General features: G+C 40.1%; 1 protein-coding gene across 3 annotated transcripts in view; it reads left to right on the forward strand.

Moving 5' to 3' along the window:
- The window catches only part of itga11a (integrin, alpha 11a), a 56,408-nt gene that overhangs the window by 16,053 nt on the left and 26,765 nt on the right, over window positions 1-13,590 (forward strand). For 2 of the 3 annotated variants that reach the window (XM_044097499.1, XM_044097507.1), the window contains exons 3-12: window positions 2,322-2,434; window positions 3,666-3,757; window positions 3,942-4,056; window positions 4,168-4,295; window positions 5,894-6,042; window positions 6,131-6,275; window positions 7,150-7,315; window positions 7,721-7,791; window positions 10,358-10,502; window positions 11,451-11,599. In XM_044097499.1, the coding sequence (XP_043953434.1) occupies window positions 2,322-2,434; window positions 3,666-3,757; window positions 3,942-4,056; window positions 4,168-4,295; window positions 5,894-6,042; window positions 6,131-6,275; window positions 7,150-7,315; window positions 7,721-7,791; window positions 10,358-10,502; window positions 11,451-11,599 (1,273 nt within the window). Of the gene's footprint in view, window positions 1-2,321; window positions 2,435-3,665; window positions 3,758-3,941; window positions 4,057-4,167; window positions 4,296-5,893; window positions 6,043-6,130; window positions 6,276-7,149; window positions 7,316-7,720; window positions 7,792-10,357; window positions 10,503-11,450; window positions 11,600-13,590 lie in introns of those variants that run through there. The other variant, XM_044097515.1, reaches the window with a different exon arrangement.

Genomic DNA, 13,590 nt, shown 5'->3' on the forward strand with positions numbered 1-13,590 from the left:
TGCAGTTAGTTCTGTTCATGTAATTCCCTTCACTATGAGGGGGCTGGGTTTTGACACAACTATTAATGCTAGATTCTAATAATATAATTTTTCTCTTTCCTAAAATTTTGCACAACCTTTTTCAAAGACGTATGTGATGTGTCTTTAATACTAAACTAAACAAGAAATGTTAGCACATAATGACAGAAGTAGAATTGAAGACATCTGAACATCCAAGGATCATAATCCTATTGCTGGGTTTTTAAGTCGCATCTATTTACAAATTAAACAGCATAACTTCTTGTGAAGGCACTGTGCGAGTGAGATTTTTTTTTATCCCTCTCGTGGTCTTAAGAGACAGGGTCGGGCGCTTTTACAAAATTTTCTTTATGTGGTTTCGGGAACTGACGGTCTGACTGGACAAACTCCCTCCTGCTTCCCCGCTATCTGACAGTAACATCTCCCCCTCAGTGTTGTGTTGAGACCGCAGGAGGGTGAAAAACCGCTGGTGGAACCAACTTTATATTAAATTAGTAAGCTGTGAGAAGTTCAAGTTTGCAAATGAGCTATAAGCATAATGAGTTGGTTATACATCAAAAGACTTGCAACATGAAACACCTCAGAACTCTGGCAGTCTAACCTAAGGGGAACAAAGAACAAAGAAATCTTATGTTTGAAAAGCATTTGGTCTTCATGCCCTAAATTTGCTCGGACGTTGACTCATGTTCATCGTAACATTAGGTCAGTTAAACTTTAGAGGAAGACATTCATGAGAGCACCCTGACCTCTCGTCAGAGACTGACTCTCGACGAGAAGTATTTTCATGTGCAAACACATGAAACAGTCCAAAGAGAGTGTCCAGCTCTTAGGACTACTCGTTGAGGACTTCAGACATCTGCAGCGGGCGGGCTTGGTGGTCTGTGGTAGCAAAATTCCTCTGATTTCATTTATTGATCTAAGAGCCTGCATGAGACTAAATGTTATTTTCTCAGACATTCCAATGTCTCGTCACAACACTGACTGGAAGTTCAGGTACCTTACAAAAAATGAACTAAATATACAAGCAGATGCACAATTACCACTGAACACACATGACATAATAGTTACCGATAGGCGACGTGAATAAGACTGATCATATCTTCGTTATGGCACCTGTTAGTATTAGAATATGTTACACAACTAATTCACTTTTAACCGTCAAAGTTTATGTGAAATAAAGCAGGAAAGACAGAGAAGATTAAGAATTTTAGTAAGGCTGATCAAGGCTAAGTTGTGATAGCTCAGGTCTAAAGATCTCAAGAAAAACGGTATATCTGATGGGGTGTTCCTGGTCTGCCGCAGTCAACATGCATGAAAAGCAGTGAACCGGTGAGAGGGTCATGGGCAGCTAAGGGTCATCCATTCATGTGGTTGTCTCATGAGAAGTTGTCCCATGAGGTCTGATGTTAATTTGGCATGTACCATCTCCCACCTCTAAGGCATACAAAACAAAAAGTTCGGTTTGAGGAGCAAAACAATCAGCTCGAAATTTTGAGTTTACCTCCAAATTCTGTCTCAAATTGTCTTTTTGCCAGACAAACATGTCAGACTCAAAGGAACATGGTTTGATTTGTAAAGAAAGTCCATGAGTGATCAGGGCTGTTTAGGCAGCAAAAGATGACTTCTATACTGTCATAATGTAATGCCTGATCTGGGTATATTCAGTCATTTCATATAAAACCATTTACATCTGTTGCCAAAACCCTTTTTAAGAATAGACAGAAATATTTTGGAGACATTCATGCTAACCAGAGAAAAATTACTTACCACCGATGATCATATAATTTTGTTCTCATCTGTCTATATTTATTTTAGGAATAATAAAGACAGATATGTTAGTATTCATAATAATGTTCTCAACTACTGTGGGTGAAAAAATTGTAAAACACTCTTTCTTATATTCTGATAGACATGCCTTTCTAATACACATATCTTCCTGAGGTTCCTTATAGGATTTTTCAAAGAAGTTAATTTGAACTACCAGCACGAAGTGGCTTCTGGGTGTGACTGTGGAAGAGTTCTTCAATATGAGGCTTTTGCTGGCCAGAGTAAATAAACAAAGTCACTTCCTTAGAAAAAGAGGTTTAAAATCTTCTGAGTCGACCCAGGTGTTTAGTGTGGGTCATTGAATTTAATAGCTGGTCATATTCCCTCAGAGAGCTGGTTATAGTTCAGACATTGTGCTCAGTGAAAGAGAGAATGAGAGAAGTTGTGTATTGTTTACAAACTCTAAGGAGCATTTGAAGGCTTTTTGCAGAGCACAGTCACACATTTCTAACTGTATGAATTCTCTGTGTTTCCAGGTTATTAGTGGGTGCGCCGTATGAAATGACTGGGTCTTACCAAACAGGGGATGTATATAAATGCGCGCTGAACAAGAGAACCAGCGGCAACAGCTGCTCAAAGCTCAATTTAGGTAAAGTATAGCAGCTCATCACCAAAGTTTCACATGATAGACTGCAAAGAAATGAAATCATCCTAACTGTCTCTTTAAAATACAAGTACCTGCTAGGATTTAGCCTACTGTTATTTAGCAAAACCCATTATTTTATAACTTTGTACTGGAGTAAAAATAAGTTGGGTTTAGTGCCTTACCCAAATCCAAGTTTGGACTTGAGAGGAAATGTAACACCATAAGTCACCAGCACTTGTTCTTGGGTCATGTTCACCCACTAAAGCACACTTAATATATTTTCATTTACCTTGTAAATAATAAAAATTGCATGACATAACTTTTATTAAAAAAATATTTTTCACATATTTGCTGAAACTGTCATTATGACGTGACAGTATGGTGTGAGACAGATAATCGTCTGCTTTCTCCCAGTGCTCCCAGTTCTAATTAGAAACAACCAATGAGAGCTAGGAGAAGGGTCGTAGCCCTCTCCTTTAAGTTATTTCTCTGCCATTAGCACATTCAGCAGCGTGCATATGAGCCTGATTGACAGCACTAACAACTTCCTCCTGGCTTTGATTGGCTGGTTTTGACTGGGAGTGGTGTATTTCTGCAGATGACAATAGGAGCTCAGGGAGTAGGGGGAGGAGATCTTTTCACAGATTATCTGACTTATGTAACTTAAAAGTAACATACTGCTTCTTTAAGTAGCCACCAATAACAGCCCATGTACCAGCAATAATAAATGGCGGCACTGTCAGTCACCTGTTTTTGAATGGAATATACAGAAATGAATTTTGTTGTGCTTCTGTACAATAACAATTAAAGCCTTTTGATTTTCATAATACTTGTATCACAATTTGACAGTCCAAGACCAAAATCAATATATTTATCAATGTTACGTGTGATGCTAGACATAGTAAACTCTGTGAAACAAGAGTCTGGGTACCATACCAGTCACTCCACTTTTTAATGGTTCATGTACACTTCCATGTGTGTATTTCACCACACTGCAGTCTTTACTGCATACCCTATTCATACGAGTTGCACATGTGATGTTGGTTGGATAATCACTTGCAGTTTAGTGGCGTAAACGTTGAGATCTGAAGATGTGGACACTGCTTTGCCTGGCCAGACAGCAATAACAAACTGCAGTCCCACATGGTGGAGCCTCTGTTTGTTCTCTGTAGGACTGTGCATGCATGGATCTGTGCATCTGAGATCCTCTCAGTGAAATTCCTTTTCCTTCAAGGAAAGATATCTCTGACCAACGTATCAGAACGAAAGGACAAGATGAGGCTGGGAATGACGCTCGTGTCTAACCCTAAAGACAGCAGCTTTGTGGTGAGTGGGTCTGTAAACGAAGCCATGCTTCCTTGAAACATATTTATTGAAATGGCAGTTGACGAAAAGAAAAAAAGGCCAAGCCCACAAGATTGTCTTTTGATTATACGGTTACACTGCTGAGTTTCTTCTTACAGAATGCACTTAGTTGTTGCTTGTATAAACACTTTCTTTTACATTTCAGGCTTGCGGGCCGTTATGGTCGTATGAGTGTGGCAGCTCCTACTACAGCACTGGACTATGCTCCAAAGTTAATGCAAGCTTCAAGTTTTCCAGGACGATTATCCCTGCCTTTCAGAGTAAGCTTTAGAATATATTTTGTGCTTGACAAAGATCCACTGATGGCTCTAAATCACAGCAGGGGGATTATATTTTCACACATGAACATGTGTTTCTTTTTTTATGTTCAGGATGTGAAACCTTTATGGACATAGTCATTGTCCTTGATGGCTCCAACTCCATCTATCCCTGGTATGAAGTGCAGGATTTCCTCATTAACATTCTCCAGAAGTTCCACATTGGACCAGGTCAAATACAGGTGGGCATAATCAGAAAACAGCATTAGAGTGCAGATACTATAGAAGAGGAAACCCAGAGTGAATTAAATCAAATGTCTGTTTTTAAATCCTCCAGTGTTGCGAAAAAGTATTTACCAGATATAAACAGTTTTTGATTTTTTTTTTTAGATGATCAAACAAATTTCAAGATCTGACAAAAGTAAGCTGAGTTTATGGAAAGCAACATTCAAATGAAGGTTACAGTTATTAAGGGATAAAAAGCTATCCAAACCAACATGGCCCTTGAGAACGAGTAACTGCCTTCTAGACCTCAGAACCGATTTTTGCCACTTTCGCGGCATCAAGCATAGATGGTCGTTACAACTGGCGCTGTGTCCTTTACGTCATCGAGGAGCAGTTCTTAAAGGAACGCCTTTTGTGGTACAGTTCAGGATTTAAAGCTCTGATATGGCAAATTAATGACTTGTTCATAGCTTCACAATTAGAATTAAGTGCAGAAATACGCCACTCTAAGATCTATTTTCTGGCTTTATGAGTAGTTCAGATGTGGATTTGCTGGTGTGTTTGCTCAGAAGCACATTGGTAAACATTTTTATTTAAGATTTTCTACAAGAAACCAGAATTCGTGGTTTCATCAATTGCAGCAAGTTGCCTCTGTCCTGACACAGCAAAGCAGCTCCAGACACTACCACACCAACACCAGGAGTCATGTTTATTGTTCTGAAGGACCGTGTTTGGTTTTAGTCCAGATTTAATGTACGCCTTGCAAACGTACCTCTGTTGTCTCGACTTTCCACAGAATATTTTCCCAAAAGTCTTGGGAAAATAGTCTCACATTTTTGGGAAAATGTGGGATGGATGTTTGTGTTTCTTGTTGCTCAGCAGTGTGTTTCATCTTGGAGCTGTCACACTGATGACTTTTTGTGACCTGTAAGATTCTGATCTTATGCGACATCCTGGATCAGCATTTAATCCACTCTTGATGTGCTCTGTGTTTTTGGATTTTTTATTTTTTATTTTTTCCATGTGTGGCTAAAGTTCATCACTGTGGTTTGTTGGTGTCCCAAAACCTTACAAATGGCTTTGTAGCCCTTCTTAGTTTGGTAGTTGTTCGACATTTCTAATCTATTTTCAGATATTTTCTGGTGAATCAGGTGTGGCTTTTTGAAATCTTTTAGCCTAATTCCCTGATTGCAGTAAGCTGTTAGATACTTAATAATTAGATAGTGACTTGAATTAAGTTTTTTGAAAAATGTGGTAAATCACAATTAAATCATGAAGGATGAGCTATTAACTTTTCTGGTTTGGACATAATTTTTTTTCCTCAATAAATATTTCAATTTTAAACACTGATAACAAAATTTTTATTATGAAAACAACAATTTATCTTAGTCTGATTTTAACATTTTTGAGGCTAATCGCTTGTTTATAGAAAAGCAAAAACTGAAGAAATCTGTCAGGGAACAAAAACTTTTTCAAACGCTACATTTGAATGAGTTTTCCTTTTTTTTTTTTTTTTTAGTTCTTCTTATGGAGAAACTCAGATCAATCTTATTTTGAGCTATGTCAACCAGACTGAGCCTTCCTCCTTATTTTACTCGATGCTTATTTTATGCAGGTTGGAGTTGTCCAGTATGGTGAGAAGGTGGTTCATGAATTTAAACTCAGTGACTACAAATCAGTGGAGGAGGTGGTAAAAAGGGCACGCAGCATCGATCAGCGCGGCGGAGAGGAGACCAACACAGCTCTTGGCATCAGCACAGCGCGGTGCAGCACCTGTCCGCACATCAACCTTTTTAGCTAGCTCTTTTTGTGCATCTTATGTGACTGAAACCAAACATTTACCTTCTCGCAGCTCACAAGCCTTCAAGCAAGGAGGTCGACGTGGCGCTAAGAAGGTAATGATTGTTATCACTGATGGAGAGTCACACGACAGCCCAGATCTCCAGCAAGCCATCGAAGACAGCGAGAAGGATGGCATCACCCGCTATGCCATTGCTGTGAGTCTGCTACTTCGATTATTTGCGTGGTTTATTCGGCATGCACCATTTTCTTGGCTAAGATCGCTCGTAATACCATTCAAAAGCCTCTCCAAATCCAAAGCAATAATTGTATGGAAATATAGTTGAAAGGTGTAAATGATCCTTCCCAGACCACATTGCTCAGTGGCTTGTGCCAGTGCTGGTGGGGCTACTATTTTTTTACTGCGGCTTAGCGTTCTGTCACCGTCTGAACAGAAAACAGTAAAGTCAGTTGGCTGAATATCTGCTGGAAACAGTGACATTAACTGGCACTTGTGTAGGTAACCCATTTGAAGTATTATAAACTCTGTGTGGTTAACAGTGTACCTCAACAAAACGTGTTTCTTCTGGAGTTAGAGCTTATGATTGACTCAACCTCTGGCTTCTTAAATATTTTTTTTGTTTTGTTTTTAGTGTTTTTCCTTTTTTTTTAATTTACATTTCTATACTTTGAAAGTATAGAAATGTAATGGAAATTTGTTTAACCCTCCCGTGGTCTTAGCTGGGAGGGGGCCGGGGGTATTTCCGTAAGACTGTCAATTCCCAAAACTACACATAAAAAATTAAAAATCGTAAACGTGCATGAGGGGTCAGTGCAACCCTGTCGGGCTGCACACACAGTGAAAAGGTCGTGTGGCCTAAATGACCTCATCTCATAAGACCACAGGAGGGTTAATAAATAAAGAGTGTTGTGTCTCTTCTATTCTCTCGTTGAGGTCAGATGTAAATCATTTTAGACCCCGTTAAACTCTTTAGGTCAAAGCCCTTTTTATCAATGTCTGCAAAAAGAAAAGAAGTCAGAAACCTTGGAATAGCCTCAAATGTGACAGCTTGTCAAATCTTACCTTCGCAGGTCCTTGGCTACTACAACCGCAGAGGAATAAATCCAGAGACCTTCCTTAATGAAATCAAGTACATCGCCAGCGACCCCGATGACAAGCACTTCTTTAATGTGACAGACGAGTCAGCTCTGAAAGATATTGTTGATGCTCTTGGGGAGCGGATCTTTAGCCTTGAAGGTTGGTAAAAGATTCATTTTAAATGTCAACTTTGAGTTTAAGTTTGCTTCAGGTAACGTGCAAGAAAAAAAACAACCCTCTACTAAGCAAATAACGTTAAAGAAAAATCAAGTATTAGTGTTCTTTTTAACTTGTGCACAGTGTTTAAATAGACAGCTCTCAACAGACGTTTACATTTAGTTAGACTGAAAGCTTTCTGATTTAGAGTATTTAGGATGACCAAAATCACTTCTTCTATTTGTTAAATGTCAGAGAGAAAAAAAGAGATTTTTGTGTGTGCATCAAATTCTGAGTCAGATGCTAAACAATGTGCTGCTCTTAGAAAGCAATTTTGCTTTAAAGTGAAGTTTTCTGTGGCAGCAGTGCTTCAGGACACTTCTTGTTTACATAGTCTTGTTTACACAGGAACCAGTAAGAACGGGACGGCGTTTGGCCTCCAGATGTCTCAGGCAGGTTTTTCCGCACACAACGTGGAGGTGAGTCTGACTGATGCTACCCCGCTGTCTCATGCCGTCTGTCACTGTGTAAAACAATACACATTGTCTCGATTTCTGCCGCAAGTGATAAATGGGCCATTTATCACTTGCATCCCATGGGCCCATATGTTAAAGTTCACACTGACGCAAGAGGAACACACACACAGACAGACAGACGTTTTCCACTTCAACTACTCTGTGATGAGAAATAAGATGCTTTGTATCCCCAAGGGAAACATACTGGTAAAGGATTATTACTGGATTGAGACAGTTTTACCACAGAATGACTCGCTCGTCTTGAAATTTCCTAGAAGTTTTTGCTTGTATTCAAGCATCTCGGAGTGAAGGGCTGCAGGTGTGCTGGCTTTTAGTGCAGGACAGCTGGAAGAAGAAGAAGAAAGATAAGTTTCCTCTGCTGTATTGCTTCTTCATTCCGATTTTAATTTTTCTCCTTCTGGCCCTAGACTTAAATCCTAATGCAGCTACTTTGCGTTTATTTCCCACTGGATTTTGTCAAGGGGAAAATACGTATATCCAACTCAGAATACAAAAACTACAGGAGAATTTGCAGCTGGGTGTCAAGAATGGCTGGAAATTGTGTCCATAAGGCCAGATTCCAGAGATTCTCGACAACACCAGCCTGAGTGTTGAAAGTAGGATAACGTTTTGGAAAGAATGTTTTAAAAGACAAAAACAGTCCTCGGGCCCCAGATGGTTTTACTGAGTGTAATTAGTGTCAACTTTGAATGAGGCTTTATCATATACTTTGCAGATGTTTCATGCATCTCCATACAGCCAGCCTTCTCTCACTGCATTTTCCTCTAACTAATGCTGAAGATTAATAAAAAGGCTCCAGCTTTGACACAAACGTGTTCCTTTTTGTCAGATTGTATTGACGTTAGATTGTCTTTAAAGGACTCACTCTTTGTTTGTTGAGTGAGTTTGAAGCACTTACTGTATTTTCACCATCTAAGGTATAGAAGTACTTAAATACCAGCAACCAGGTGAACTTTTTACCAAAACGGGTCATAAGTCCATACATATAACTATGGCAGAAATAGGTCACTCATTTATGAGGCCGAACTGCTCTGGGATTTCAACCATTTGCCATGGAGAAACCATTTTGGCCGAAGCCGACGACCACACTGGCACAACGTTGCTGTTAAAGAGTGACGTCGTGCGAGTGTGGCGAGCACGCATCTTTCAAGAGGAAATCGCAAGTCCTCCCGCACACATGCTGGAAAGTGTGTTGTCGACAATATGGTGTGCAACGAGGAAAAAAAAAATACTGATGTCATTATGCACGGGAACCCTGTAATTATCGTGTCAGGCATACAAAGTATGGTGAGCCATGGAACATAAAAAATATTTTTCCCAATTCTCCTGCTGTTCACAGCTAAATGCTGCAAACGCTGCTTTCTTTCCCTCCTTGACTGTTTAAGATAGCGATTGAACAGATAAAGACCGCTGTGGTTTGGATCACTGCCAGGTTGTGGAGCACATTTTGTGGCTGTAAAATGAGTTAATCAGTCTGTGTGTGATCATAAAGAATCCAAGATTATAAACAAAAACATCATGACATGAGACATTGGTGAGGTTAGGGGTCTGCTAAAATATTTTTTTAAAAATGTAATCTAAATATAGACAGTTATGTGTCAATTTCTGTTCAACTAGTCTAGCTAATTTTCTCTTGCATCGAGCAAAATAAAATGAGCGGAGACAGTGGCATGATTCCTGCACTTCTTTCCTGATGAATTTTAAACATTAGTACATCAAAGTACAAAAATCATTCACAACCTTCTTTCGGCTAGCCTGACTAGTAAAATGGCTAAAACACAAGTCTGTCTAATGGCATTGAACGCATCAATGACTAACTATCCTCATTTGAACTCTGGAAAAGCAGAAATGATCATTTTTGGCCCTCAAAATCTTATTAACTAATCATATTTCTCAGTTTCTGTTGGCGTGCATTAACCTGGAATCAAGTGCTGCAAAAAAGGAATAACATCATTACCTTTGATCTTCCAACTCTTTTCCTTATTAAAAAGTAGAAAATAAAACAATGTATAAAACATAGACATTAACAGGAGTGCAGTATAAAAAACATACACATTCACAATGACAAATTCAAACAATGTTCATGCTTTGGTCGCCCCTATCTGCAGAGCATTGCTAAACTCAGCAGCATCTAGTTTCAGGATGATGCTGATAAGTTACTTAGTGCACATGTCTTCAGTTTTTGTCATTTAGCATTATGTTTCAAAAACATGCTGCTTGAGTGCTGAGAAAAACAAGTAATTTTTTTTCCTTATGTCTGTATAAATCTGTGAAGCCACTTCATAAGTTTTTGTTCATCCCTTTTCAAAACAAGTTGAGTCACACCACAGTAAATCAGACTCTTGCTGTACTCCAGATTGGTGGCTAGTGAGTGATACACTGTAGCGTGTTACTCACTATAGTGTATTTCTAGTCAGTAATGACACACAGTAATTAGTAAGCCATTTTATTGTTGCACAGGGATGCTATGCTGTGTACGTGTAAGCACTTTCCTGGGTTTCACCTTCAGGATGGGATTTTGGTGGGTGCAGTTGGAGCTTACGACTGGAACGGAGCGGTGCTGAAGGAAACACGACAGGGGAAGGTGATCCCTCCAAAGTCATCCTACACGCAGGAGTTTCCTGAAGAGCTCAAAAACCATGGTGCATATTTAGGTAAGGCAAAACAAAACAGTGTCACAAGATAAATCAAGGAAAACATCAAGAAGCAACATAACATGCAGGATAAGTAAAATATTTTGTTTAGCTTGTAGATTCCTTAAATTGCCCATTAATTCCTGGAGCCTTCAGTTGTGTTTACTTTTTTTACCGAGTTATGCTGAAGGGGAGGACCAGTGATTTAGAACCGCTTCTTAGAAGTAAGAGCGCTGCCCCACCACAAATAATGATCCGGGCCGATCACGGTCAACTACATAATTTAACAAAGCTTCCAGGCAGGTAAATTTTCCTTGAGGAATTTTAGTAATCAAGGTACTCGAATCATTCGAGGAATCGTTTCAGCCCTAACAATAATATATCATAGTGCACTACAGTTGGTCCGCTAATGTAATTTGGTAAAATTAATCAATCTCTGGAGTCAAAACTGATTTCAGACTTTGCTGAAATCCCACATGCTGAGCAAGCAAACAAAATGACTAGTTTATAGCAAGAAGGGGACACAAAGCAAATGAACAAACAAAAGATTGGTACATCTTTTGAGAAACTAAGAATACACAGCATTAATAACAACCAAAATGTGAAAATGTTCTCCAGGAACTTAAACAGCAGAACGACAGAACCGATTCAGTCTTTCCCTATACTTTACTATACTATACTTACTTTTCATAGAAAAGTGTTAATCTTTCTTTTAAAGGTAGTTATAATGTTTGCCTTGGCAACAGTAACCAACGTAAACTTAAATAAAACGATACAGAATTTGCAATTGAGAAATGGAGAAGACAACCAACAGCTACATCGTGGGTTTGATATGAGAAATTAAAGAGAGAAAGGAAACCTAAAATAAACCAGGGCATTACAGACTTGCAGTCTGGGAGTAGACCGTTGTTAAATTATGTGTGTGTGTGTGTGTGTGTGTGCGTGTGTGTGACTGTTTTACGTCCTCAGGGTATACCGTAACATCTGTGGTGTCATCCAGAAATGGCCGTCTCCTTGTGGCAGGAGCTCCAAGATTTAACCACACGGGCAAAGTCATTATCTTCACTCTGAAGAACACGGGGAACCTCACCATCCTCCACTCACTCAAAGGCCACCAGGTACAGCAGCTGTCACCACTTTACCAACATTATGAAAAAGTTAGATTAACTGGTGCCATTTTAAATAAACAAGTAATAAATTTAAGCCATTCAACCACCAAGATGTAAGAGTAGATTAGCTAGATTTTTATTGAAATTTGATCAATGTTGACCAGATTCACAATATAAATACAAATTTTAAAAAAAGCTTGCAGCTGAAAATACGGTATAACCGAGGTACAAAGCATTTAAAACATCCATCCACCCATCCATCCATTTTCTTCCACTCATCCTGGGTCAGGTCGCAGGGGTAGCAGCCTAAGTAAGGAGGCCCAGACTTTCCTCTCCCCAGCCACTTCTTCCAGCTCCTCCAGGGGAATAACAAGGCGTTCCCAGGCCAGCCGAGAGACATAGTCCCTCCAGGGTGTCCTGGGTCTTTCTCTGGGCCTCCTCCCTGTGGACCACTTATGATGAACAATAACAATGGACCTAGTGTTCCCTCGCCCCAACGCGGGTCACCACTCTGGAGCCAGGCCTGGAGGTGGGGCACGATGACAAGCGCCTGGTGGCTGGGCTTTTACCCATGGAGCCTGGCCCGGCTCTGCCCGAGGAGGAGACATGGGGGGCCCTTTCCATGGGCTCACCACCTGTGGGGGGGCCCAGTGGTGCAAAAGGTGGCTATGCAGTGCATGCAACCCATAGGGGCGCTGCACTAGAGGGGGCGCAAAAATGAGGCAGGAATTTATTTTCTAGTCAGCCTTTTAAGTACTTAACAGCTGTTTGTATATGAAATGATCAATAACAGAGGAACAGCACTGATTAGGCGCCCCTCCCTTCCTGCCAGCCGCTCTCCCCTCCCATACAGATAGCTTGGGCAGCGGCCCTTCGAGAGGCGCGATTTTTCCTTATAAATTTGTAGTAATGCCTCGACAACAGGGAGCTAAAGATGGGGCGCAGAAAAAACCCCGGGGCACAAAACAGAAAACGGAAGAGGGGGGAGGATAAAGATGTTGAAGAGACGAAGAAGAGCTTTTCAAAGTGGTTGAAAGACAGAAGGTAAGTAATGTCAGTGTATCAACAAGAGAGTTGTAAATATTCAGGTTAGCTTAAGCTAGCCTAAAATAACAGGCTAGCTTGAACCAATACGGGACGCGATTTATTCCGTATTGCTATAAATGTCTGACAGACACACCGATCACACACATCTCAACAATAAGTGTAATAATAATGACCAAAACAAAATATTAACGAAATATTAGGGTCAGCTAAATTGTTGTTGCGGGACCTAAAGAGGACTCCACGAACTGACGCTGTTGTCATGGTTACCTAGCGGACACTACACAGCCGCAGTGAGCTGCTATCAACCAGTGTCTTTTTAAAATGTCCACCCGATACTACACCGTCCTTAAAGTCCTTAAAATCTCTGGCAAAAATACAGACGGTAGTGGGAAGACACAAGCTAAACAATCACAGTGAAGTTTAATAGGGGCATTAAAATAAATGTGTCGGCGACATTCAGTGGCACCCAGTGGGTTTGATATCAGACAGAATGGGTCAGGAGAGGAACCACAGAACCTAAAGAACCAGACATCAGACTCTTTATCCCTCAGTCATTTCCTGAGTCCAAAAAATAATATAGATGGCAATTTAATGAACAAATCATACACATAGATTAATAATAAATAAATAAATATTGTGAAGAGAACATCAATAACGTTTGTTAGGATTGTGTAGGAAAAATGTTGATATCTTTTGTAAATAGTGTTTTGTGGTCAATATTATTTCACCATTTTATTAATGTGGGTTGCCAGTTTGGATAAGGCTTCCTATCAAGCTATAAGAATGATAGAAAACATGCTAACAAAATACCTCAGACCTGCAGCTCATAGGAGGTTCTAGACACAGGCTAACAGGCTCTATGGCTCACTTCTACAAGTTTATGTCCTGGGAGGGGTGGGGGGTGTCGCCGGTGAGATGTTTGATCCAATATGTAGTTGCACCCCTGGAGGGGC

This window comes from Gambusia affinis, linkage group LG02 (genome assembly GCF_019740435.1).
Source record: "Gambusia affinis linkage group LG02, SWU_Gaff_1.0, whole genome shotgun sequence".
In the NCBI taxonomy this organism is placed as follows: Eukaryota; Metazoa; Chordata; class Actinopteri; order Cyprinodontiformes; family Poeciliidae; genus Gambusia; species Gambusia affinis.